The sequence below is a fragment of the Thamnophis elegans genome, chromosome 16 (assembly GCF_009769535.1).
Source record: "Thamnophis elegans isolate rThaEle1 chromosome 16, rThaEle1.pri, whole genome shotgun sequence".
Taxonomy (NCBI): domain Eukaryota; kingdom Metazoa; phylum Chordata; class Lepidosauria; order Squamata; family Colubridae; genus Thamnophis; species Thamnophis elegans.
Window position 1 is genome coordinate 27,827,524 of NC_045556.1, and position 27,098 is coordinate 27,854,621.

Here is a 27,098-nt window from a genome sequence, read left to right on the forward strand (position 1 = left end):
CCAGGAGCCCCTCCAGCCTTTGGGGCGACGCATCAACCAGGAAAAGCCCCCCAAGGCGTTGGGGGTCCTCCAGCCCCGGGTCCCTCTTCCTGGGGAGGGAGGGGGCGAGTAGGGGGGCAAGAAGCTGGGGGAGGGGCTGCAAGGGGCCTTCCTGGAGGTCAGAAGAGGCTGAGGATCCACATATTAAAGGGGGGGGTCCTGGAGGGGATTCTCTCCACCCCTGGCAGATTTGCAAAGAGGGCTTTGGGGGTTCAGGAGCTGCTGGGAGAAGCCCCCCCCCCCCGATTCCCCCCCGCCTGCCTAGGGAGAGACCCCGGGTGGGGGGGAGGGGGCAAAAGAGGCACCTCCAAGATCAAAGGGAGACTTCCGCCTCACCTCCGAACGGAAGGAAAGCAATCCTCGGCACTGCACAGGGGCTCTCTGGCTTGAAGGAAGGCGGAAGCCGATTGGTCGCTCTGGAGAGGCAAGCGATTGGCAGGATGACTCTTAGGGGCGGCTCCTCCAAAGCAACAGGCGGAACCTCTGGAGAAAAAAGGGCGTGAAGCCTCCACTTCCGGAAAAGAAACGGACAACGTGGGAGCTGCCTGAAATGGCGACAGAGGAGCCCGGCTCATTCGTCCTCCTGCAGGTTTGGCGCAGGGGATGCTGGGTGTTGCAGTCCGAAAGTTTCAGAGGGTTCGGCCTGGGCCTCTCCTGACGGGAAGGGGGCGGAACTGTGACCCGCCTCTCTCTCTCTCTCCCCGCCCACCCTGCAGGAGGACGAATGAGCCCGGCGGAGGAAGGAAGGAAGGAAGAGGTGCCTGAGAGCAGGAGATCGCGGCGCAGTTTCTCAGGGAGACGGCGGGGAAAGGCCGGGAGGCTCCGGGGCTGCAGGAGGGATGAGCCCAGGGGGATCCCGGAAAAGGCCGCTGTCTGGAGGCGATGCGGGAAGGAGGAAACGGGCGGAGACCCCGAGACGGTCCTGGAGGGCGGAGGCTACTTCGGAAGACCCCGGAACCCCAAAGGATCCAGGAGGAAGAAGAGAAATATCAGTGCCCGGAATGTGAAAAGTCCTTCAAGAGAAACGACCATCTTGAAAACCATCTAAAAATCCACTCATTTGGAAACCCACATAAATGCTTTGAGTGTGGAAAGACCTTCAATTATAGAGCAGAACTTCGGCAACATGTAAGAATCCATACAGGAGAGAAACCTCATAAGTGCCTGGAGTGTGGACAGAGCTTCAGTCAGAGGAGCAGCCTTTATAGACATCAAAGGATCCATTGGGGAGAGAAAGAGGAGAAATGCCTGGAGAGCAGAGGGTCCTTTAGAAGACCCCGGAATCCCCAAAGGATCCAGGAGGAAGGAAGGAAATATCAGTGCCCGGAATGTGAAAAGTCCTTCAACAGAAATGACCATCTTGAAAACCATCTAAAAATCCACTCATTTGGAAACCCACATAAATGCTTTGAGTGTGGAAAGAGCTTCAATCAGAGATCAAAACTTACACAACATGCAAGAATGCACACGGGAGAGAAACCATTTAAATGCCTGGAGTGTGGAAAGAGCTTCAGTCAGAGGGGCCACCTTTATCAACATCAAAGGATCCACACAGGAGAAAAACCTCATAAATGCCTGGAGTGTGGAAAGAGCTTCAGTGAGAGGAGCCAGCTTTATCAACATCAAAGAATCCACACAGGAGAAAAACCTCATACATGTCAGGAGTGTGGAAAGAGCTTCAGTGTGAGGGGCTCCCTTTATCAACATCAAAGGATCCACACAGGAGAAAAACCTAATAAATGCATGGAGTGTGGAAAGAGCTTCAGTCAGAGGAGCACCCTTTATAGACATCAAATGATCCACACAGGAGAAAAACCTCATATATGCCTGGAGTGTGGAAAGAGCTTCAGTCAGAGGGGCCACCTTTATCAACATCAAAGGATCCACACAGGAGAAAAACCTCATACATGCCTGAAGTGTGGAAGGAGCTTCACTGAGAGGAGCAAGCTTTATCAACATCAAAGGATCCACACAGGTGAAAAACCTCATACTTGTCTGGAGTGTGGAAAGAGTTTCAGTCAGAGGGGCACCCTTTATCAACATCAAAGGATCCACACAGGAGAAAAACCCTATAGATGCCTGGAGTGTGGAAAGAGCTTCAGTCAGAGGGGCAACCTTTATAAACATCAAAAGATTCACCCAGGAGTGACGCCTCATAAAATCCTGGAGTGTGGAAAGAGTTTCTAGGAGAGCGGAAGTCATTATAACCATTAAAGAATCCACATGGGAGAGTAACCAGATACAGTCAGTCCCCAACTTACAGCAATTCATTTAGTGACTGTTCAAAGTTACAATGGCTCTGAAGAGAGTGGCTTTTGGCTTTTTTTCACACTGACGTCATTTGATCAAAATTCAGATGCTTGTAAACTGACTCCTTTTTATGACAGTTGCAGTGTTCCGGGGTCATGTCACCTTTTGTGACCTTCCTGCAAGCAAAGTCAGTGGGAAAAACAAATGTACTTAATGCTGTTACAGTTGGAGTGATTTACATAACTGGCAAGAAAGGTCGTAAAATCCACTTCAATGTTTCACTTAGAAAGAAAAAATTCTGGCTGAATTGTAGTTGTAAATCGAGGGCTGCCTGCAAATGCCTGGATAGTGGCAAGCGATTCACTTCACAGCAACCCCTTAATTCACATCAAAGAATCCACAGAGGAGGAAAACCATATAAACCCCTTGAGTGACGAGCGTTTTTTTCGATATCAAAGGATTCACATTTTAAAAAACCTGTAAACTTGCTTGAATGTGGAAAGACCTTCCGTCATGATACATGTCTGAGTAATTGAGAGTAGAGGAGAGTAGAGTTTTTTATTGGCCAAGTGTGATTGGACACACAAGGAATCTGTCTTCGGTGCATAATTGTACATAAAAGCTATGTGATAATCATGATCATGATAATAAAACTACAAATGAAATTAAATATTTTATTCCATTAAGTGTAATTAGACACGCAAGGAACATGTCTACAGTGCAGAAGCTCTGGGTGTACATGCACAGCAACACAATGAAAACAACAGTAATTGGAAGGGATCTTGGAGGTTTTGTGTTCTAATCTTTTGGCCCTATACCAGTGATAGCTAGCTGTTTTTTAAAGTTGTGACCCCTGTACATGCGCGCACAACATCCACGCAGGGAGGGATTTTTGCCCTCAACAGGCTCTGAATGCTTTCTTGAATCCTGGGGAGGGGCCCGGGGGAAGCCATTTTCATCCTCCCTAGGCCTCAGGAAAGCCTCCAGAGCCTGGGAAGGATGAAAAACAGGCCGAAATGGCCAACCAGAAGAATGAACTTCTGGTTGGCTTATTGGGCTGTTTTTTGCCCTCTAGGCTTTTCTGAGGCCTGTGGAGGCCGAAAACGGCCTCCCCCCGCCCCTGTGGAAGGCCGAAAATCATAATGGGCACCAGAGGTGAAGGGGGCCGTGCCGGCAAATACGGCTCCGCATGCTACCTATGGCATTAGGTTTACCATCACGGCCCCTTTACCATTCCAGACAAGTTCAGTCTCTTCTTAAAAGCCTCCACAGATGGAGCACCCACAGCCTCTGAAGGCAAGCCATTCGAACGATTAATCATTCTCACTCTTAGAAAGTTGACAGAGCATCAGCAGTTATGATCCACTTTAGACTTCCAGCTGGCTTTCCCATTGACCTCTGGAAATGATCTTTATATGTATTCAGTAGTATGAAATTTGAGGAGAAAAATTCTCCGCCCTTAAACTTGGCACCACTGTAGTCAAGGCAGGATACTAATTATAGAGATCAAAGGGGGGGGGGAGAATGTATCTAAAATTATTACTATTCCTGGATCCTTGTGTTTGGGAGAGCTTTTGCTCTTTGATGGGGAACTGTGAGAGTCCTTATCACCTTTGCAAGCCACTCTTGCCGTTGATTTCATAATTCTGACCCTAGTCAAGTCTCATGGCCTGAAAACGGGGGCAGAGAATGATGAAGGAGAAGCTGTTGGCCCCCATCCCTCAAACTGGTCACCCCTCTAGCCCTCAGGCTTCAGCTTCTCGCACTCGAGAATTGAATACCTTATTTCAAGTGTGGGGAATGGATGCATATATGACATTTACACAAGGACACGCTTTAATAAAAGGAGAAAAATAACATAGAAGCCAATGAAGACTCTGCCAGCTCCTCCAAACACAGCATATTCCTTCTTGTCTGGGAATGTCCCGAATGGCTATGGAGATTCTCCGTCATCCACATCATGGTTGTCCCAAAGGTGATTTTTCAAGGGGCAGCTGGACTTTCTGGTTTTCCTTTGAAGGTGTTTCGCTTGTCATCCAAGAAGCTTCTTTGGTACGAAAGAACGGAGGAAGCTTCTTGGATGAAACATCTTCAAAGTAAAGCAAATAAAGTCCATCTGCCTCTTGAAAAAACACTTTTGGGATAAGATTTCCTGCTTGAGAAGGGGGTTGGACTAGAAGACCTCTAAGGCCCCTTCCAGCTCAGTTGTTCTTATTGGGTTGCTGACAGGGGAACTTCCTCCACAGGTCTAAAAACGCCTTCCGGACCTCACTGGGCTCCAGCCTCAGATCGCCTCAGGTATTTCCTGCAAAAACAAGAACATTGAAATGAAGTCAAACCTTGAAAGTTGCCATTGGGAGATGGTTAAGGTGACCAGATTTTGGCAGGACAGTCACGATTTCGCACAATTTGTCCCACATCCCGGGGCGTTCTTAAAAAGTCCCGATTTTTGTGACCGGACCCAGAGGTAAACCTGCTCCGCCCCCAGCCCTGTATACCCGTCCTGGCGTCTGGTATTTTGTCCCTTCTGTCTCCTCGTTGCTCAGAAAAGCAACTTTGGGAAGGTCCTTTGCTAGCAGGCAGGTTCTAGGACGCCTGCCGCCACCAAAGGACCTTCCCAGAGTTGCTTTTCTGAGCAACGGGGCGACAGAAGGAACGCAATCTCCTTTCATTCTCCCTCTGCCTCATTCACTCGTTCGGGCAGCAGAAAATGAAAGAAAATCGCATAGCCGAGGACAAAGGAACCTGCAGCCTCCTTCATTCAAACGTTCAGGCAGCGGAGATTGGGGGGGGGGGCTTTCTCGCACGCCTTCTTTCTCTGAAGCCGCGCCGGATTCAGCAAACCGGGCAGCGCGTGCCCTTGGGATTGTGCAAGAGCCGAAGAACAGGAGGCGAGAATTCGGGTGCTGCACAAGGCCACGGAGCCACCCTACCTTCTTCTCTCTGATAGCCGCCTAGTTAAAAGGAGGAGGCGGCTCCGCTGGTCCGGAGCCCATTCAGGAAGACGAGGAACGCAAGGGGATCCCTTCCCCCGCAGATGGGCTCCGGACCAGCGGAGCCTCCTCCTCCTTTTTAACCAGGCAGCTATCAGAGAAAAGAGGGCAGCGCATGCCCGTGGGCTTATGCAGCAGCCAAAGTTCGCCTGGTTAAAAAGATTGCCTGGTTAAAAAGGAGGAAGGGGAGGCTCCGCTAGTCCGGAGCCCATCCGCGGGGGCAGGGATCCCCCTCGTGCTCCTCATCTTCCTGGATGGGCTCCTCCTTTTTAACCAGGCGGCTAGAGAAGAGGGCAACACATGCCCATGGGCAAGAAGCGCAAAGGAGGAGCAGAATGGCCTTAATCATGTTGAGCTGCCCAGTCAAAAAGCCTTTTCCTTCTGTAGACGAATGGGTCAACAACTAAAAATACAACAATCAACTAATTACCAATGATTTGTTTTCTAGGGTGAAAAAGATAAAGATGTGCCAGAGTTTCATCAGTTCATAACCCAGTTTGGATGGAGTTGGGAGGGGTGACGCAATCAAGAAGGGGTTGGGAGATTGAATGAAAATTTATTCAGACATGTGAAATATATTAATGAATGTAAAAATTGTTAGCAGAATACTTTGTTTTTAATATGAATAAGGGTACATCTATGGACTGAATGTACAGCTGTAGAGATTAACTTGACTTTGCACTTAATAACTATAGTTAGGTTGTCAGTGGCGCAATACTGGAAGAAGGAAGACTTGCCTATAATCCAAGAAAGGACACTGAAAGTCACAAATTTAGCCGAGATGGCTAAAATACCTACATATCGTAAGCACCAATTAAACAAGAGAAATAAATGAGACTAGGTAAAATGGATTGATTATATACAAAGTAAATATGGATAAATGAGATGGGGAAAAACGGATTGATTATATTCAAAATAAATACGGGACTAAGAAATTCCAGATAGCTTATGATTAACATCAGGACTGATATAAATTGTTTAAAGTTAGTTTCGCAAGGAGGAGCTAAGCTCGATGTAAAGAAGTTATCAATTTTTCTATTCTTTTTTTCCCCCCAATATATTTTAGACTGTTTTTGTTAAAGATTTATACCGTGTATGGGTTCTGGGAAGTTGGGGGAGGGAAGGCTGGAGGGGGGGAGCTGGGGGGGAGGGTAGGAGGGAGGGAGGTTTGACGAGGGATGTTAAATTCTAAGGTAATATGATTGCACATGTATACTGTTTTCTCTTGTTTTTTCTTTAAAACTACGATATGTTAAGTATATTGTTATGGAAGTACAACATGGATTGGAGTTGGCTCAGAAGCGGAAATATACCAATGAGAGGAAGAGTGGGAAACAGAAGGGAGATGGGAAGAGAGGGAGAGGAAAGGGTAAGTGGGGAAGATGAGGAGGATAAGGAGGAGCGGAATGTAGAGAGAAAGATGGGATAGGAGAGAGGGTAAGGGGGGGAGATGTGGAGGGTGAGGATAAGGAGGAGTGGAATGTAGAGAGAGGAGAAGGGAAGGGGAAGTAGAGCAGGAAAGGATGAGGGAAGGAAGATAGGAAGTAGGAGAGAGGTAGAAGAAAGAGGTGCATGGAGAGCAGAAGAGCTAACAATGGGCTTTTATCTTTTGGGGGGGGCGTTGATTTATTACTATATGATACTGGCTATGTATAGTATACATGTGATTGTATGTTATGAAAATGGAAATAAAAAATATGTATTTAAAAAAAAAACTTTGGAGTGAATCCAGGAAGAGGGAAGAGATGGAGGACTGGCTTTTTGCTCTGATTTCTGAGCCCCCAGCTGTTAGTGACAGAGGAGGAGGAGGACGAAGGAAGGGATTGCATTTTGTCAGGCTGACAGCTCATTCTGTGGCATTTTTAAAAAGTCACGATTTTTTTTTTAAGCACGAAAGGAAAAATCTGCAAAAAGTCACGGGGAGCACCGGGGATTGTTCCTCGCAAAGCATCATGGTCGCAGAGAATGCAAATGAAGGTGCTTATCTCCCCGCCCGGCTCCATTTTCTTGTATTCAAATCGGAGTCACACTGAGTCCCATTCAGAGGACGGAGGGACGCTGTGCTTTTTTTTTGTTTTACCTATGTTCTCACAACCATGCAAAGGTGGGTTTTGTGCTACAAGGATCTTTCTTTCTTTCCCTGTCTGCAGTTCCGATTGCAGTCATCCTTTGCTTCGGATTAAAGCACCGTTTCTCATTCCTTGCAAAACTGGGGAAACGGCAGGGCTGCCTCCCTCCCCCCTTTGCAGCACCCTCGGTTGCAAAATGTTCCCCTGATTTGGTTTATAGGTTTGCAGCAATGCGATCCAACAAATAGGAAAGTTTTAATAAGATCTTCTGACTTTATTTGGTCTCTGCTGCCCCCCCACCCCCAACCCCGTTAGCCCTTGGGTTTTGTCCCCTCCCAAGGAGAGAGTGGGAAGGAGGGAGGGAGGGAGGGGGGAAGGAAAAGAAGAAGGGGAGGGGGAGAAGATGGAAGGAGAAAAGATGGATGGAAGGAGAAAGAATAGAAGGAAGGAGGAAGGAGAAGGAGGAAAATGGAAGAAGAAAGGAAGGAAGAAAAAGAAGAAGGGAGGGAGAAAAGAGGGAAGGAGGTAGGAAGAGAAGGGGAAGAGAGGGAAAGAGCAGAAAGACAAAGAGGATGAAGTTGATAGGCAAGAGGAAGAAGGAAGGAAGAAAGAAAGAAAAAGGGAGGGAGGGAGGAACGAAGAAAAGATGGAACTAGAAAGGAAAGAAGGGAGGGAGGGAGGAAAGGGGAAGACAGGGAAAGAGCAGAAAGACAGAGAAGGTGAAGGTAGATAGGCAGAAGGAAGAAATAGGAAGGAGGGAAGGTGAAAGGATGGAAGGAGGAACAGAAGCGAAGAGGAAGAGAGAGATGGAAAGACAGAGAAGGTAGATAGGCAAGCTGAAGATGAAAGAATGGAAGGAGGAAGGAAGAGAAAAGGAGGAAGGGAGTGACTGAGGAAAGAAGAGAGGATGGAAGGAGAAAGGAAAGAAGAGAGGAAAAGAGCAGAAGACGGATAAGGTGAAGGTAGATAAGCAAGAGGAATGAAGGAAGGAAGAAGTGTGGTGTCTCGAGGAGGGGGAAAACATTTAGTGACCAAAGTTACAATGGCATTGAAAAAAGTGACTGATTACCATTTTTCACTTAGCAACCGTTGCGACCATTTTTCACACTTAGCAACCATTGCAGCATCCTCATGGTTATCTGATCAAAATTTTGTTTGGCAACAGATTCGTATTTATGATGGTTTCAGTGTCTTGGGGTGACCTTTTGATAAAATATAAATTTTTTAATCAAGCCCCCCCCTCCCCCCATCAATGGTGTCCCCCTTTACCAATCTGAAAATCTGGTCACCTAAGAGATGGTTGACGTTTAAGGTTAAAGACTTATGGAGGGGCTCCATCAGGATCGCCTCCCAGCAGAGGAGGAGGTGCAGTGCAACAGAGCATCAGGACCAGGAGCCCCTCCAGCCTTTGGGGCGATGCATCAACCAGGAAAAGCCCCCTCAAGGTGGTGGGGGCCCTCCAGCCCCGGGCCCCTCTTCCTGGGGAGGGAGGGGGCGAGTGGGGGGAAGCTGTGGGAGAGCTGCAAGGGGCCTTCCTGGAGGCCAGAAGAGGCTGAGGGTCCACATATTAAGGGGGGGGGGGTCCTGGAGGGGATTCTCTCCCCCCCCCCGGCATATTTGCAAAGGGGGCTTTGGGGGCCCAGGAGCTGCTGGGAGGAGCCCCCCCCCCAGATTGCCCCCCGCCTTGCCTAGGAGGAGACCCCGGGTGGGGGGGGGGACAAAGGGGAGGGGGAAAGGCACCTCCAAGATCAAAGGGAGGCCTCCACCGCACCCTCGGACTGAAGGAAAGCAATCATCTGCACTGCGCAGGCGCCCTCTGGCTTGAAGGAAGGCGGAAGCCGATTGGACGCTCTGGAGAGGCAAGCGATTGGCAGGAGAACTTCTTGGGCGGTCCGTTCAAAGGAACAGGCGGAACTTCTGCAGAAAAAAGGGTGTGAAGTCTCCACTTCCGGAAAAGAAACGGGCAACGAGGACAGAGGACACCGGATGATGCAGGTTTGGCGCAATGAATTCTGGGAATTGCAGTCGGAGATAAACTCGGGGAAAGGAGGCCTGGGAGCCAGAGGCCTAGTCTGACGGAGGAGCAGGCAGGGAACGACCGTGACAGGCGGTCACGGGAAAAAATATCAATGCCCACAATGTGAAAAATCCTTCAGAACAAAAGACCTTCTTAAAAGCCACCAAAGAATCCACACAGGAGAAAAACCTTATAAATGCTTTGAGTGCGGAAAAAGCTTCCGTCAGACGAGCACTCTTTATACACATCTATTAATCCACACGGGAGAAAAACCTCATAAATGCCTGGAGTGTGGAAGGACCTTTGGTGGTCACAGAAGCTTCAATAGACATAAAAGGATCCACACAGGAGAAAAACCATATCACTGCCTGGAGTGTGGAAAGAGCTTCAGTCATAGCAGCAGCCTTTATAGCAGTGTTTCTCAACTTTGACAACTTGAAGTCCACAGGACTTCAAGTTGTCAAGGTTGAGAAACACTGCTTTATAGACATCAAAGGATCCACTCAGGAGAAAAACCCTATAGATGCTCTGAGTGTGGAAAGAGCTTCAGTAGGAGAGGTTCTCTGTATAGACATCAAATGCTTCACACAGGAAAAGAAATCATATCATGGCCTGAAGTATGGAGTTTCTAGGACAGCGGAAGTCCTTATAACAATCAAGGAATCCACATGGGAAAATAACCAGATACAGTCAGTCCTCGACTTATAGCAGTTCATTTGATGACTGTTCATAGTTACAATAGCTTTGAAGAGAGTGGCTTAATGGCTGTTTTTCACACTGACGTCACTTGATCAAAATTCAGACGCTTATAAACTGACTCCTTTTTATGACGGTTGAAGTGTTCCGGGGTCATGTCACCTTTTGTGACCTTCCTGCAAGCAAAGTCAATGGGAAAACCAAATTCACTTAACGCTGTTACAGTTGGAGTGATTTACATAACTGGCAAGAAAGGTCATAAAATTCACTTCAATGTTTCACTTAGAAAGAAAAATTTGTGGCTGAATTGTAGTTGTAAATCGAGGACTGTCTGCAAATGCCTGGTTTGTGACAAGTGATTCACTTCACAGCAATCCCTTAATTCACATCAAAGAATCCACAGAGGAGAAGTATCCGTATAAACCCATTGAATGAGTAGCGCTTCCTTCGATATAAAAGGATTCACATTAAAAAATATATATATGTATGTCTGAGTATTTGAGAGTAGAGTAGAATTCTTTATTGGCCAAGTGTGATTGGACACACAAGGAATCTGTCTTTGGTGCATAAACTCATTGTATATAAAAGCTATGTGATAATCATGATCATAGTAATAAAACTACATTTTAAATTAAATATTTTATTTGGTCAAGTGTAATTAGACATGCAAGAAATATGTCTCCAGTGCAGATGCTCTCGGTGTACATGCACAGCAACACAACAAAAACAACAATAATTGAAAGGAATCCTGGAGGCCTTCCAAACTTTTGGCCCTATACCAATGATAGCTAACCTTTTTCTAAAGGTGTGTGCCCACACGCTGATGTGACCCTCCATGCGGGAAGGGACATTTGCCCTCAACAGGCTCTGAAGGCTTTCTTGAAGTTTGGGGGTGGGGGGAGCCAGGGAATGCCATTTTCACCCTCCCTAGGCCTCAGGAAAGCCTCCAGAGCCCAGGGAGGGTGAAAAATAGACCCAACTGGAAGAACAAACTAATTGGCCTACAGGGCCTGTTTTTCACTCTCTCCAAGCCTTCCTGAAACCTGGGGAGGGCAAAAACAGCTGAACACAGGGACGTGCAGTCAGGGGAGGCAGGGCCTCACCACTGTCATCATGAAAAGAAAGAAAATGTAAAAGGAAAAAGGCTGAGCTACTTGCTGCCAGAGTCACCATATATGACTCTGCTTAGTACTTAACTGTGTAAAAAAGCCTCTAAAAGAAGTTCCCTCTACAGGAAGTGGCAGGAGAAAGAGGTGCCTCATTTAGTCTGACTTTATGATCACTCGAGCAGAGCTAAGCAAGGGTTAAAAGCCAAAAAGTTCCTTATGTAGATGAGGCACCTGGTTCTCTCCCCTCCTGTAGAGGGCATTTTTTAAACTGTCCTCTTGATTATTCATGAGCCAATTCACCCTTTTCTCTCCCCTTTGCCTCCAACATTATCCAGTGTTACCTTTGCTCTCTTGTTAGCAATTCAACTTATGCGTTCCATAATGAGTTTCTTGTACTTCCTTTTAACTTTTATATTTTTATCATAATCTTGTAATATAGAAAGTTTCTAGATATTTCTAGCTTTTCAACTATCGGATAAGGGACTTTCTCAGGCTGAATAATAAAGGACTTTTTTGATTGTACTCGCTAGAAGTTTCAATTGAGGAAAATCGTATTTTTCGCAACAGACGCTTAGGAGACTCGTGACACCTTTTCCCATGCAAGGATTCTTTTAGTACAATGCTCATTTCAATGCTGCCCCATGCAGTTAATGTGGCTCTACTGCCCCCTCATCCTGGCTTTGCTTGCCATTTTCATTTCTCCTCCTGGAATTGATGAGATGGGCAGCTTTAGTTATTGGTTTGATCACCCACTAAAGGCATTTGCCTAGCATTGGTATGTGTAGAAAGGATGGAACAGGTGAGCTTTGGTAGTCAGCTGTCAACTCCATTGGAATTCTGATGGCTCTATGACCTCATCCATGCAGGCTAAACTGCCAGTTGTCAGAGTGAAGATGCCCTCCAAGAGGTAAGTTAGTCTTCAGAAGGACTCCTGGAGTCTGGGAAATCATCCCTCTATATTCAGCCAATTTATCAGAGTTGTATTGCAAGGGCGAAAATGCCCATTTGGTCCCTTAGAGGGAAGCAGGGTGAAACTGTGAGCAAACTGGATTCAAAGAAACTCAGAATACTCTGTTGTATAGTTCCTGAAAAAACAAATTCTCTGATATGGAATAAAGAGCCTTAGTCAAGGAGGAAAACATGCAAAAAACGGGATACTGCATGTTAAAATGCCATTTTAAATTAGTGATGAAGCCTAAAATGGGAGGCAAAGGGATCAATCAACTTGCTTTCTTAGGCTTTGCCTCAGTTTTCTCCTCTCTTCTAGGCCTTTCCTTAAGGAGTTTTCTTGCTGGGGGAAGGGAGATGGGAGGGATGCTGGTTGTATAGGACATCTGTAGGAGGATGTTCAACGTTTTCCAAAGGAACCAACATACCCAGTGCAGGATACTAATAATTATAGGGAGCAAAGGGGAAAATCAATTCTTTATATCTAAAATTATTACTATTCCTGGTTCCTTGTGTTTGGGAGGACTTTTGCTCTCTGATGGGGGACTGTGAGAGGTAGTGTAGGGAATCAACCAGAGAGATTTATATAGAAGTAGCATTTCTCTCTTCCCAAATGAAAGGTTGCCCAGAGATGGAGCGTAGGCCAAGCCTTCTCTGAGCCACCAACACAGTCAACCATAATGTTTATAAGTCACTTGTCAGGGATTTCTGTTCTCTGAAACAAACAATGCATTGTTAAGCTATCAGCATTAATAAGGAAACCAAGTTGCTTATATGAAACAAAATAAAGCTGCATCAAAAAGCTTTTTGGAGGGAAGGGTTGAATCTGGTAATAGGAAACTACCAGGAAGGAAGCAGCTTTGGACACTGCAACCCACACATCTGCCTTCCTTGCCTTCTTGCCTACCAGCTGTGTTGGGACAGATGTGTTCCAGGCAAGATAGAAGGCCGAGATGCCAGTGGATTCTTCCAGGAAAAGGAGGCAGAGGGGTGTAGACCAACCCTGCTGAGAGATACATTGAAATACAGCACTATTGAGTGGCTGAATTACATTTGCGAGGGAGATATAGGAATGTATACTGAATACAATTGAACTCACATCCCTTGCACAATTTGCAAGAGTTGCAGCGCTTATTTATTATTTATTTATTTATTAATAGGACTGGTATGCCGCCCACTCCCTAGGCTAGGGACTCTGGGCGGCTCACAACAAATAAAAATAAAAGCATTTAAAATATTTAAAAATATTTAAAATATTTAAAAATACAGAATTAAAAACAATACAACATCCATTCCATCAAGTGGGGCTGGAAATACTCAACAGTCCCAGGCCTGCCGGAACAGCCAGGTCTTGGTTGCTTTACGGAAGGCCGGGAGAGTGGTGAGGGTCCGGATCTCGGCAGGTAGTTCGTTCCACAAGGCCGGTGCAGCTACAGAGAAGGCCCTCCCACGGGGGAGTGGCCAGCCAGCATTGTCCGGTCAACGGCACCCGGACGATGCCCAACTTGTGCAATCTTATTGGTCATTGGGAGGTAAACGGCAGGAAGCGGTCTCTCAGGTAGCCAGGTCCAATACCATGTAGGGCTTTAAAAGTAACGACTAGCACCTTGAAGCGGGTCCGGAGACCAATGGGAAGCCAGTGCAGCTCAGAGGATAGGTATAACATGGGTGTACACCCATTATCGCTCGCGCGGCTGCATTCTGGACCAGCTGTAGTCTTCGGACACTCTTCATGGGTAGCCCCATGTAGAGTGCGTTACAGTAATCCTTTCTTGAGGTGACGAGGACGTGAATGACTGTATGAAGTGCCTCCTGGTCCAGACAGGGCCGCAACTGGTGCCCCAGGCGAACCTGGGCAAAAGCCCCCCTGGTCACAGCCGACCAAAGAAAACATGCGATGACACAAAACAATTTTTAAATAATTGGTGATGTGAGGCCAGTTAAACTATTGAGGTAAGAGAGAATAGGGAAAACACTGAACATACCATAAGAATAAAGGAAATAGTGAAATGGTCCTTCTACTGAAGCTGAAACCAATAGTAAAGCTTATATTTTTTTGACCCACGAAATATGGCCTTGGGCTTATTAGAGGGGATGGGACTATTATTTTTCCAGTGCAGGAAGCAGCAAGCACATCAGCCCCACCCTCTCCATCCCACCATCTGCAAGTTCTCTTTGCATCCTGGCCTTTGCCTGCCCTGCTTGCCTGCTGGGGGCGGGGGGCTGTTCCTGGCAGAACGAACAAACACACACACACACACACACACTCCCCCTCCAAGGCAGCCACATCTCTTCACTAACTTGCTTTCTAGCTCCATTCTCCGCTCCACGTGCAGGACGAGAAAAGTAGACACTGTGCCTATGGTTAAAAAAAAAATACCAGAAAATATCTTCCAAGTCCTCGCAAAAAAAAAAAAAAAAATGATCTCGTTAAGTTGGAAGTAAACTAACTACTTTTCTTGCCCTGCACCTGGTAGTGGAGGATGGAGCAGGAAAGCAGGTTACTGGAGGGATGTGGCTTCCTGGGGAGGGGGGGGGGTTAGGGATCTCTTTCTCACACACACATACACAACATCCTTTCCTTGGTCGCTCTCTACAGACACAGAGAAGGCTTTGGATAGAGCATTTGGGGTATGTGCGTCTGCGATGAGATTCCCACGGAAAGAATGATTGCCAGGAAAAGGGAGGGGGGGAGTTTGCCTCTTATCCTGTTCTGAGTCTGCTGAGCTTCAGAACAGGGTAAGAGGAAGGAAAATCTCCCCATTTTCAAGCCGTTCGCAAAAATGCTTCATTCTAAGCCTTCAATCCTGCAATATGCTGAAGGTTCGACATGGAACGTTTTTGCAAACCGTTTGAAAATATGGAGGGGGCTATTCCTGCCTCTCCCCTTGTTCTGAAGGTAACAGACTAAAAACAGGATAAGAGACAAAATCCTCCCTCCCGCCTGCCTTCAGTCCTGGAATATGCTGAAGGCTCGAAATGGAAATTTCAAATTTTCAAACCTCTTGAAAATAGGGAGGGGGGATTCTGTCTCTTATCCTGTTCTCAGTCTGTGCTGACCTTCAGAACGGGGGGGAGGCAGGAATATCTCCCTTCCCATTTTTCAAGCCATTTGCAAAAACTCTCCCTTTCGAGCCTTCAAAGTGAATATGCAGGTGAGAAGCGACCTTTTGTAGGCATTAAAATCCATACATTTGGGACATCGGAATACCTGCGAAGATATGCTGCTGCCGAAGTGCAGGAAATCTACACACACACACACACCTGCAGATCGTCCTTTCAAAGAGGAGTTTCACCAGGACGAAGGTGGCTGAAGGCGGCATTTGTGTCGCCTTCCTCCTGGTGAAACTCCTCTCTGAAAGGACGATCTGCAGGAAAGTGGGGCGAGATTTCCTGCACTTCGGCGGCAGCATCTCCTTGCAGGGCTTCTTCCATTGTCCCAAGTGTATGGATTTCCATGCCTTCTTCCACTCGTGGGCCTGTCTCGCCAAGAACCAAGGGGTGTTTCATGTGAACCCCCCTTACACGTGAAGAGCTGTCAGGAGTCCTTATGGCCTTTGCAAGCCAGTCCTCCCAACTGCTTCCGCATTTCTGGCCCCAGTCAAGGCTCATGGCTTGAAAACAGGGGCAGAGAATGATGGAGAAACTCTTGGCCCACATCCCCCAAACTGACCAACCCTCAATCTCCCAGGTTTTAGCTTTTCAGGCCTCCAGAATTGAATACCTTATTTCAAGTGTGGGGGATGGATGCATGTATGACATTTACACAAGGACACGCTTTAATAAAAGGAGAAAAATAAGATAGAAGCCAATGAAGACTCTGCCAGCTCCTCCAAACACAGCATATTCCTACTTGTCTGGGAATATCCTGAATGTCTATGGAGATTCTCCGTCATCCACGTCCTGGTTGTCCCAAAGGTGATTTTTCAAGAGGCAGCTGGACTTTCTGGTTTTCCTTTGAAGGTGTTTTGCTTGTCATCCAAGAAGCTTCTTTGGTATGAAAGAACGGAGGAAGCTTCTTGGATGAGAAGTGAAACGTCTTTAAAAAAAAAGCAAATGAAGTCCATCTGCCTCTTGAAAAAGTACCTGTGGGATAAGATCTCCTGCTTGAGAAGGGGGTTGAACTAGAAAGCCTCCAAGGCCCCTTCCAGCTCGCTTGTTCTTACTCTGTTAGCTGACAGGGGAACTTCCTCCAGAGGTCTAAAAACGCCTCGGACACCACAGGGATTTCCTGCAAAAACAAGAACATTAAAATGAAGTCAAACCTTGAAAGTTGCCATTGGGGAGATGGTTGACAGGGTTAAAAAGCACTTTTGGGATAAGATCCCAAAGCACTTTTGGGATAAGATCTCCTGCTTGAGAAGGAGGTTGGACTAGAAGACCTCTAAGGCCTTTTCCAGCTCAGTTGTTCTTATTGGGTTAGCTCACAGGGGAACTTCCTCCACAGGTCTAAAAAAAGGCCTTCCGGACCTCACTGGGCTCCAGCCTCAGACACCTCAGGGATTTCCTGCAAAAACAAAAACATTAAAATGAAGTCAAATCTTGAAAGTTGCAATTGGGGAGATGGTTGACAGGGTTAAAGACTTATGGAGGGGCTCCATCAGGATTGCCTCCCAGCCGAGGAGGAGCTGCAGTGCAAGAGAGCAGAAGGACCAGGAGCCCCTCCAGCCTTTGGGGCGACGCATCAACCAGGAAAAGCCCCCCAAGGCGGTGGGGGCCCTCCAGTCCCGGGCCCCTCTTCCTGGGGAGGGAGGGGGCGAGTGGGGGGAGATGGGGGATGGGCTGCAAGGGGCCTTCCTGGAGGCCAGAAGAGGCTGAGTGTCCACATATTAAGGCGAGGGTCCTGGAGGGGATTCTGCGGCCCCGGCATATTTGCAAAGGGGGCTTTGGGGGCTTAGGAGCTGCAGGGAGGAGCCCCCACCCCAGATTGCCACCCCACCCTGCCTAGGGAGAGACCCCGGTATCTCCAAGGTCAAATGGAGATCTCCGCTTCACCTCCGAACGGAAGGAAAGCAATCCTCGGCACTGCACAGGGGCTCTCTGGCTTGAAGGAAAACGGAAGCCGATTGGTCTCTCTGGAGATTGGCAGGATGACTCTTAGGGGCGGAACCTCTGGAAAAAAAAAAGGGCGTGAAGCCTCCACTTCCGGAAAAGAAACGGGAAACGAGGGAGCTGCCTGAAACGGCGACAGAGGAGCCCGGATGATGCAGGTTTGGCGCAGGGGATGCTGGGAGTTGCAGTCTGGGAGAGTCTCTTATGCGTCCGAAGGCTGCGGAGGCTTCGGCCTGGGCCTCTCCTGACGGGAAGCGGGCGGTACTGTGACACCCCCCCTCTCTCTCTCTCCCCCTCTGCAGGAGGACGGAGGAGCCCGGCGGGGGAAGGAAGGAAGGAAGCGCCGCCTGGGAGTAGGAGATCGCGGCGCAGCTTCTCAGGAAGACGGCGGGGAAAGGCCGGAAGGCTCCGGGACTGCAGGAGGGATGAGCCCAGGGAGACCCCGGGAAAGGCCGCTGCCTGGAGGGCGATGTGGGGAGGTGGAAACGGGCGCAGACTCCGATACGGTCCTGGAGGGCGGAGGCTCCTTCGGAAGACCCCGGAATCCCCAAAGGATCCAGGAGGAAGAAAGGAAATATCAGTGCCCGGAATGTGAAAAGTCCTTCAACAAAAACGACCATCTTGAGAACCATCTAAAAATCCACTCATTTGGAAACCCATATAAATGCTTTGAGTGTGGAAAGAGCTTCAGTCATAGCAGCAGCCTTTATACACATGAAAGGATCCACACAGGAGAAAAACCTCATACATGTCTTGAGTGTGGAAAGAGCTTCAGTGGGAGGGGCAACCTTTATCAACATCAAAGGATCCACACAGGAGAAAAACCTCATACATGTCTTGAGTGTGGAAAGAGCTTCAGTCAGAGGAGCAACCTTTATCAACATCAAAGGATCCACACAGGAGAAAAACCTCACACATGTCTGGTGTGTGGAAAGAGCTTCAGTATAAGGGCCAACCTTTATAAACATCAAGGGATTCACACAGGAGAAAAATCTCATATATGCCTGGAATGTGGAAAGAGCTTCAGTCAGAAGAGCAACCTTTATAGACATCACAAGATCCACACAGGAGAGAAACCTCATAAATGCCTGGAGTGTGGAAAGAGCTTCAGTCACAGGAGCAGCCTTTATCAACATCAAAGGATCCACACAGGAGAAAAACCTCATGAATGCCTGGAGTGTGGAAAGAGCTTCAGTCAAAGTCGCAGCCTTTATGTACATCAAAGGATACACACAGGTGAAAAACCTCATAAATGCCTGGAGTGTGGAAAGAGCTTCAGGCAGAGATCAAAACTTACCCAACATGCAAGAATACACACCGGAGAGAAACCATTTCAATGCCTGGAGTGTTTAAAGAGCTTCAGTCAGAAGAGCCACCTTAATGAACATCAAAGGATCCACACAGGAGGAAAACATACATGCCTAGAATGTGGAAAGAGCTTCTGTCAGAGGAGCAAGCTTTATCAACATCAAAGGATCCACACAGGAGAAAAACCTCATACATGTCTGGAGTGTGGAAAGAGCTTTGATCATAGCAGCAGCCTTAATAAACATCAAAGGATCCATAGAGGAGAAAAACCTCATACATGTTTGGAGTGTGGAAAGAGCTTCAGTCAGAGGAGCAACCTTTATCAACATCAAAACATACACACAGGAGAAAAACCCTATATATGCCTGGAGTGTGGAAAGAGCTTCAGTCAGAGGAGCAACCTTTATACACATCAAAAGATCCACACAGGACGGAAACCTCATAAATGCCTGGAATGTGGAAAGTGCTTCAGTCGGAGGGACAGCCTTTATATACATCAAAAGATCCACACAGGAGAAAAACCTCATATATGCCTGGAGTGTGGAAAGAGCTTCAGACGGAAGGGCAACCTTTATCAACATCAAATGATCCACACAGGAGAAAAACCTCACAAATGTCTGGAGTGTGGAAAGAGCTTCAGTAACAGGAACCATCTTTATACACATGAGTGGATCCACACAGGAGAAAAACTTCATAAATGCCTGGAGTGTGGAAAGAGCTTCAGTCAGAAGAGCAGCCTTTATACACATCAAAGGATCCACTCAGGAGAAAAACCACTTAAATGCCTGGAGTGTGGAAAGAGCTTCAATTGGAGGAGCAACCTTTATCAACATCAAAGGCGCCACACAGGAGAAAAACCTCATAAATTCCTGGAGCGTGGAAAGAGTTTCTAGGAGAGCGGAAGTCTTTATAAACATCAAAGAATCCACATGGGAGAATAACTAGATACCGTCAGTCCCCAACTTACAGCAGTTCATTTAGTGATTGTTCAAAGTTACAATGGCTCTGAAGAGAGTGGCTTATGGCTGTTTTTCACACTGACGTCACTTGATCAAAATTCAGACGCTTGTAAACTGACTCCTTTTTTTTTCTTTTTATAAATTTTTATTTTAAACACACAAGCACATCAACAGAAACAAACACATGAGTTAAAAACAACATAGGAACAATATGTTCCATCGAATATCATACAGAAGTTCCGAATCGGTTTCTTTGCAGATAGTGTTTTCCCTTCTGTACATTTCTATCTTGCGTTCATAATCTCCTTATTCGTTATCCATTTTTATGTACAATTCTTTATTTATTTATACTTAGCTACTTATGACCAAATATTATTTACCTATATTGTGGTTTATATTTTTACTGTCATTTATTCTCTTATGTACAGTTATAGGTATATAGGTTCTTTTTCTTTGCCATTCTTATATTATTATTATTCCATTTAAAAGGTTATAAGGTATAGTTTGAAATGCTTTGTTTACCATCTTCGCACCTGCTATGATACCACCTTATTTTCTCTTTCTTTTCTTTTCTCCCTCCCTTCCTTCCTTCCTCTACTTCCCCTTCTTCCTTCCCTTACCTCTCCCCTACTCCTACCCTCTTCTCCTTCCTACCCTCTCTCCTTCTTTCTCTCTCTTCCTCCCTCCTCTCCTTCTCTTTCTCTCCCTTCCACCCACCTCTCCTTACCTCTTTCTTCTTCCCCTACCTCTCCTCCACACTTTTTCTTCCTCTCCTTCTCTTTCTCTCTCTTCCACCCTCCACTCTTTTCCATTCCTTCGTCCCTCCATTCTCTACCTTCCTCCCCTCCTTTCCTTCCTCCTTCCCTTCCTTTCTTTTTCTATTGTTATAGGTGTCTCTTTCAAATCCCAGTTTATGTTCATTTGGGGATGGTATTTCCACAAGCCCATTTTGTTTCATATCATTTCCTTTTTTCTCTATCATTCTACAGTCTATATGCCAGCTATCGTCCTGATTTGATTTCACCAATCATGACCCCCTTGTTTTATTCATAACTATTATTTTTGAGTGTTGTTCTATTCTTTCATTGCTTTTTATTTCTTTGCTTCATCCATCTATACCAATTATCCCATATTTGGTAGAATTCTGATTCTTATAGCAATAACAATAGCCGTTAGACTTATATATCGCTTCATAGGGCTTTCAGCCCTCTCTAAGCAGTTTACAGAGTCAGCATATTGCCCCCAACAATCTGGGTCCTCATTTTACCCACCTCGGAAGGATGGAAGGCTGAGTCGACCTTGAGCCGGTGAGATTTGAACAGCAGAACTGCAGTCAGCTGAAGTAGCCTGCAGTGCTGCATTTAACCACTGCACCATCTCAGCTCCTTTTCCTGTATTTCTTTCGTTAATTTATCCATTTCGGCACAGTCCATAATTTTTCTTATTATTTCATCTTCATTTGGGGTTAGTTTGTTTTTCCACTTCTGGGCAAAAGCGATCCTTGCTGCTGTAAGTATATGCAGTATTAGATATTGTATTTCTGTTTTGTATTTCACCGACATAATTCCTAATAGAAAAACTTCAGGTTTCCAATCTAATTAAACCCTTGTTATTTCCTCCAGCCAATTTTTGATCCTTTTCCAGAATTTTTTTGCCTCTTCACAGGTCTATCATAAATGATAATATGTTCCATGTACCGAATCACATTTCCAGCATTTTGGGGAGGTATTTGTTGAAATTTTAAACTGACTCCTTTTTGGGACAGTTGCAGTGTTCCGGGGTCATGTCAACTTTTGTGACCTTCCTGCAAGCAAAGACAATGGGAAAACCATATTCACTTAACGCTGTTACATTTGGAGTAATTTATGTAACTGGCAAGAAAGGTGGTAAAATCCACTTCAATGTTTCACTTATAAAGAAAAATTTGCAGCTGAATTGTAGTAGTAAATCGAGGGCTGCCTACAAATGCCTGGATTGTGGTAAGTGATTCACTTCACAGCAATCCCTTAATTCACATCAAAGAATCCAAAGAATATATATATATTGCCTGAGTGTGGAAAGACCTTCAGTCATGATGCATGTATATATAAAAATGTGAATCCTTTGATATCGAAGGAAGTGCTACTCATTCAATGGGTTTATACGGGTTCTTCTCTGTGGATTCTTTGATGTGAATTAAGGGATTGCTGTGAAGTGAATCACTTACCACAATCCAGGCATTTGTAGGTAGCCCTGGATTTACAACTACAATTCAGCCGCAAATTTTTCTACATATATATATAGAGAGAAAAATTTGCGGCTGAATTGTAGTTGTAAATCGAGGTATATATATATATACTTACGGTACCTGAGTGTGGAAAGACCTTCAATCATGATACATGTCTGAGTAATTGAGAGTAGAGGGGAGGAGAGTTTTTTATTGGCCAAGTCTGATTGGACACACAAGGAATCTGTCTTCGGTGCATAAATTCATTATACATAAAAACTATGAGATAATCATGATCATAGTAATAAAACTACAGATCAAATTAAATATTTTATTTGGTCACATGTAATTAGATATGCAAGGAATATGTCTCCAGTGCAGAAGCTCTGGGTGTACATTCACAGCAATACCATAAGAATGGTGTATGCCCACCCACCTATACATGCGCGCGCAACCTCCATGCGGGGAGGGATTTTTGCTTTCAACAGCCTCTGAAGGCTTTCCTGAATCCTGGCGAGGGGGCCAGGGGAGGTTTTTAAGAAGACACTTGACAGTCACTTGCCTGAGATGGTCTGGGCTCTCCTGCTTGAGCAAGGGGCTGGGATAGAAGACCTCCAAGGTCCCTTCTAGTTCTTTCTGAAATTTTCTTTGCTCCAGAAGATGGTCTAGGAAACAATGGTTTAAATTACACAGATTTTTATAGACTTTGGGAAGGCTCTAGAGGCCTTGTACTAGTCTGGGTGTTAATCTGTCAGTAGTTCAGAAATATTGGATTCCCAACTGGGCAGCTGTGGACGAGATGCTTGCCAGATCCCTGTCCAAGGGCTGCAGTTGAGAGCTGCTCTGACACAGGGTCCAGTCCTCCCTCTGCCCGGCCTAAAGCCAGTGCTGCTGTGCCCGGAATTGTAGGCTGTCTGACCCAAAAGGAGATCAACACAATCGTCCAGCCATTAATTCAATCCAGTTCACAATTTGAGGAGAAAAATTCTCTCCCCATCTTTAAACTCGGCACCATCTAATAATACTTTGGGGTTCAGAAAAAGGTTATCACCTAAGCAGAAATAATGGAGGAAGCTCACCTGGGACGATGGAACACAACAGCATGGCAGCACAAAAGGAATGCGATGGGAAGTTCATCCAGAGCTACATTAATGAGTGGAGCTTCCCTTGTCAGAGGCTTTCTATATCCAAAAATATGCCTTTTGTGCAAAAATGAGAGTTGGGCAGCTTTAGTCATCGGTTTGGTCACCCACTAAAGACATTTGCCTAGTATTGGTTTGAGTAGAAAAGGTGGAGCAGGTGAGCTTTGGAAGCCACCTGTCATCTCCATTGGAATTCTTATGGCTTTATGACCTCATCCATGCAGGCTAAAAAGCCAGTTGTCAGAGTGAAGATGCCCTCCAAGAGGTAAGTTAGTCTTCAGAAGGACTCCCGAAGACCAGCTCTTTTTCTATTGCTTTTCATCTCTGATCCTTTTAAATCAACTCTTCCTCTCCAAACTCAGGCACCAAGATTACTATAGAACTTGATTACCTGAATTTGAGAGACTGAGAGGAGCAAAGAGGATTCTTTGTCCATCTGAAAATGAAGATCATCAAATAATCCAAGCATAATTGCATAATTGTACATAAAAGCTATGTGGTAATCATGATCATGATAATAAAACTAAAATATTTTATTTCATTGAGTGTAATTAGCAAGGAATATGTCTCCAGTGCAGAAACTCTGGGTGTACATGCACAGCAACACAATAAAAAGAACAATAATTGGAAGGGATCTTGGAGGTTTTGTGCTCTAATCTTTTGGCCCTATACCAGTGATGGCTAACTGTTTTTTAAAGGTGTGACACCTGTGCATGCGCACACAACCTCCATGCAGGGAGGGATTTTTGCCCTCAACAGGCTCTGAATGCTTTCTTGAATCCTGGGGAGGGGGCCGGGGGAAGCCATTTTCATCCTCCCTAGGCCTCAGGAAAGCCTCCAGAGCCTGGGAAGGGTGAAAAACAGGCCAAAATGGCCAACCAGAAGAACGAACTTCTGGTTGGCCTATTGGGCTGTTTTTTGCCCTCTAGGCTTTTCTTTCAGAGTTGAAGGGGGCCGTGCCGGCAAATACGGCTCCCCATGCTACCTATGGCATTAGGTTTACCATCACGGCCCCTTTACCATTCCAGACAAGTTCAGTCTCTTCTTAAAAGCCTTCACAGATGGAGCATCCACAGCTTCTGAAGGCAAGCCATTCTACGGATTAATCGTTCTCACTCTTAGGAAGTTGGCAGAGAGCATCAGCAGTTATGATCCACTTTAGACTTCTAGCTGCCTTTTCCATTGACCTCTGGAAAATACCATGATGTTTATGGCATCACGGCAGTGCTAAAGCACCCATAACATTTCCAAATATCAATCCCACAGGAATGATAGATCCTCTGTTTTTGGTCTTAAAAGAAACATTTGTATCTTACAATTCAGGGGTTGCTACCAGAAGGTTCTGAGGAAACTTACCAATTTCCATTGTGCCCTCAGGTCTTTCTATACGCTTGGAAATTAGGGAGTTCTTGGTTAATTCTTCCATTGAAAAAAAAGACTCTCGCCTCTTCTGTACTTTTTGGCACACTCCATCCTTCCATACCGACAATAAACTGTCCTCTTGATTATTCATAAGGCAACTCACCCTTTTCCCTCCCCTTTGCGTCCAACCTGATCCAGTGTTACCTTTGCTCTCTTGTTAGCAATTCAATTTATGCGTTCCCTAATGAGTTTCTTGTACTTCCTTGTAACTTTTATATTTTTATCATAATCTTGTAATATAGAAAGTTTCTAGATACTTCTAGCTTTTCAGCTGTCCGAGAAGGGACTTTCTCAGGCTGAATAATAAAGGACTTTTTTGATTGTACTCGCTATAAAGTTTCAGTTGATGAAAATCATCAGGACGCTTAGGAGACTCGTGACACCTTTTCCCATGCGAGGGTTCTTTTAGTACAATGCTCATTTCAATGCTGCCCCATGCAGTTAATGTGGCTCTTGCACCCTCATCCTGGCTTTGCTTGCCATTTTCATTTCTCCTCCTGGAATTGATGAGATGGGCAGCTTTAGTTATTGGTTTGATCACCCACTAAAGGCATTTGCCTAGCATTGGTATGTGTAGAAAGGATGGAACAGGTGAGCTTTGGAAGCCACCTGTCGACTCCATTGGAATTCTGATGGCTCTATGACCTCATCCATGCAGGCTAAACTGCCAGTTGTCAGAGTGAAGATGCCCTCCAAGAGGTAAGTTAGTCTTCAGAAGGACTCCCGAAGTCTGGGAAATCATCCCTCTATTTGCAGCCAATTTATCAGAGTTGTATTGCAAGGGCGAAAATGCCCATTTGGGCCCTTCTTACAGGGAAGCAGGGTGAAACTGAGGGCACCCAGCTTTTTTTCTCTTGCTTTTCATTATTTGATTATTTTTAATCAAGTCTTAATCTCCAAACCCAGACACCAAGTTTTCTATAGTTTATATAGCATATATATATATATATATATATATATATATATATATATATATATATATATATATATATATATATATATATATATATATATATATATATATATATATTGATTACCTGCATTTGAGAGACATTGAGAGGAAGGAGCAAAGGGGATTCTTTGTCCATCTGAAAATGCAGATCATCAAATAATCCAAGCCAAGCAAACATTTATTGGGGGGGGGGGGTGTCAAACGGTATATAGATACTGGGTTAGTAAAGAAATGATGAAAGGATAAAATACACTGATTGCTCATGAAGTTTAAAGAACAGAAGACAGAACAGAAGACATTAATTCTAGATAACATTCCACAAGGGACAAATGTATGGGCTACATTAGTCTTTCCCAGCTGGGTTGGGGTGTTTCTTGAAAGTTGCAGATTGATTGAAAGAAACTCAGAATACTCTGTTGTGTAGTTCCTGAAAAAGCAAGTTCTCACATACAGAATAAACAGCCTTAGTCAAGAAGGAAAACAGGGGAGACTGCCTGTTAAAATGCCATTTTAAATTAGTGATGAAGCCTTAATGGGAGGCCAAAGGATCACACAATATAACTTGCTGTGAATCAACTTGCTTTCTTAGACTGTGCCTCAGTTTTCTCCTGTTTTAGACCGTTTTTCAAGTGGTTATTTTTGCTGGGGGAAGGGAGATGGGTGGGATGCTGGTTGTATAGGACATCTGTGGGCTGATGTTCAACGTTTTCCAGAGGAACCAACGTATCCAGTGCAGGATAGTAATAATTACAGGGAGCAAAGGAGAAAAACAATTCTTTATATCTATAATTTGTGAGGGAGATATAGGAATGTACACTGAATACAACTGAACTCACATCCCTGGCACAATTTGCAAGAGTTGCAGCCCTTCAAAGAAAACATGCGATGACACAAAATAATTTTTAAATAATTGGTAATGTGATCCCAGTTAAACGATTGAGGCAAGAGAGAATAGCGCAATCACTTAACAAACCATAAGAATAAAGTAATTGGTAAAATGATCCTTCTCCTGAAGCTGAAACCAATAGTAAAGCTGAACCAATAGTAACCGTGGTTGTTGTTTTTGCAGTTGAGGGGCTGCCTACCTCGCAGGGGTGATTACTGGGGAAACGGAGAAACCATGATGGTCTCCTGCAAAGGAAGAGACACACCTGGGGGAGAAGGGCTCTTCTGATGGCTCCCCAGGTGTTTTCCCACCAGATGCGACCCCCGGGAAGGGAAGCCCCCATGGCTGCATTTGCATGGCCTGCTCAGCTTGGCTGGTGTCAGGTAAACTTTCCTTGCAGTCAGCCTGTGAACCCAGTTGGGGCTCAGGATGTGCAAAGCCAGGAGTGGGAGGCGTGTTGTGTGAATGGGGTCTCTGGTCCCACCGAGTCCTTTCAGGCAATGGCCTAGTTCACCTCCTTCCCTGTGAACGGCCTGGAGCAAATATGTCTCCCTTGGCTTCCCTATTTCTGCTGGCTGCAAGGATGGCATGGAGGGCTACTCTCCCTGCTGCTTCCCCTCCCTCCTGCTTCAAAGACAGAGACCCCCGATGTCTCGAGGAAGCTGCTTCTGCTTTGCCAGCCAGGAGTTAACGCGGTAAGCTTTGTCAATTCGCCAATCTTGATTGGTCCCTGGTCTTCCCATCAGGCGGTCAAAAGCTTCCGATAGGGTCTGTTTCAGGTTCTCCTGTTTCTCCGCACGCAGCCCCCTTACTCTTAATGCGAACTCCATTTGTCGGTACTGTATCATAATAATTTCTTTTTCTGCATTTTCCACTTTTTGTTCCACCACCTCTGTTTTCAATGTCAAGTTAGCATTGGCATCATTAAGAACCTCTAGAGTATCTTCCACTCCAGAAATATGTTCTGTTAATACAGTTACAAGACTCAGCATGTCGTCTCTAATTTTATCAACCTTAGCCTCAAATTTCTCATACAGCTCCTGTTTAAGT

The 27,098-nt window shown here is 45.6% G+C and overlaps 1 protein-coding gene and 1 long non-coding RNA gene across 2 annotated transcripts; one reads left to right on the forward strand and one right to left on the reverse strand.

Annotated features, from left to right (window-relative positions):
• Positions 1 to 2,741: 2,741 nt before the first annotated feature.
• On the reverse strand, positions 2,742 to 25,110 carry LOC116519066. The gene is made up of 2 exons (XR_004256610.1): positions 23,774 to 25,110; positions 2,742 to 3,485 (listed from the first exon to the last, which is right to left on the reverse strand). It is a non-coding gene; the product is annotated as an uncharacterized LOC116519066 (long non-coding RNA).
• Positions 17,235 to 19,515, forward strand: LOC116519065 (gastrula zinc finger protein XlCGF26.1-like). Its single transcript, XM_032232731.1, has 2 exons — positions 17,235 to 17,331; positions 17,476 to 19,515. Exons 1-2 carry the CDS (start codon positions 17,323 to 17,325, stop codon positions 19,372 to 19,374), a joined length of 1,908 nt encoding a protein of 635 aa, XP_032088622.1. The 5' UTR covers positions 17,235 to 17,322; the 3' UTR covers positions 19,375 to 19,515.
• Positions 25,111 to 27,098: the final 1,988 nt, after the last annotated feature.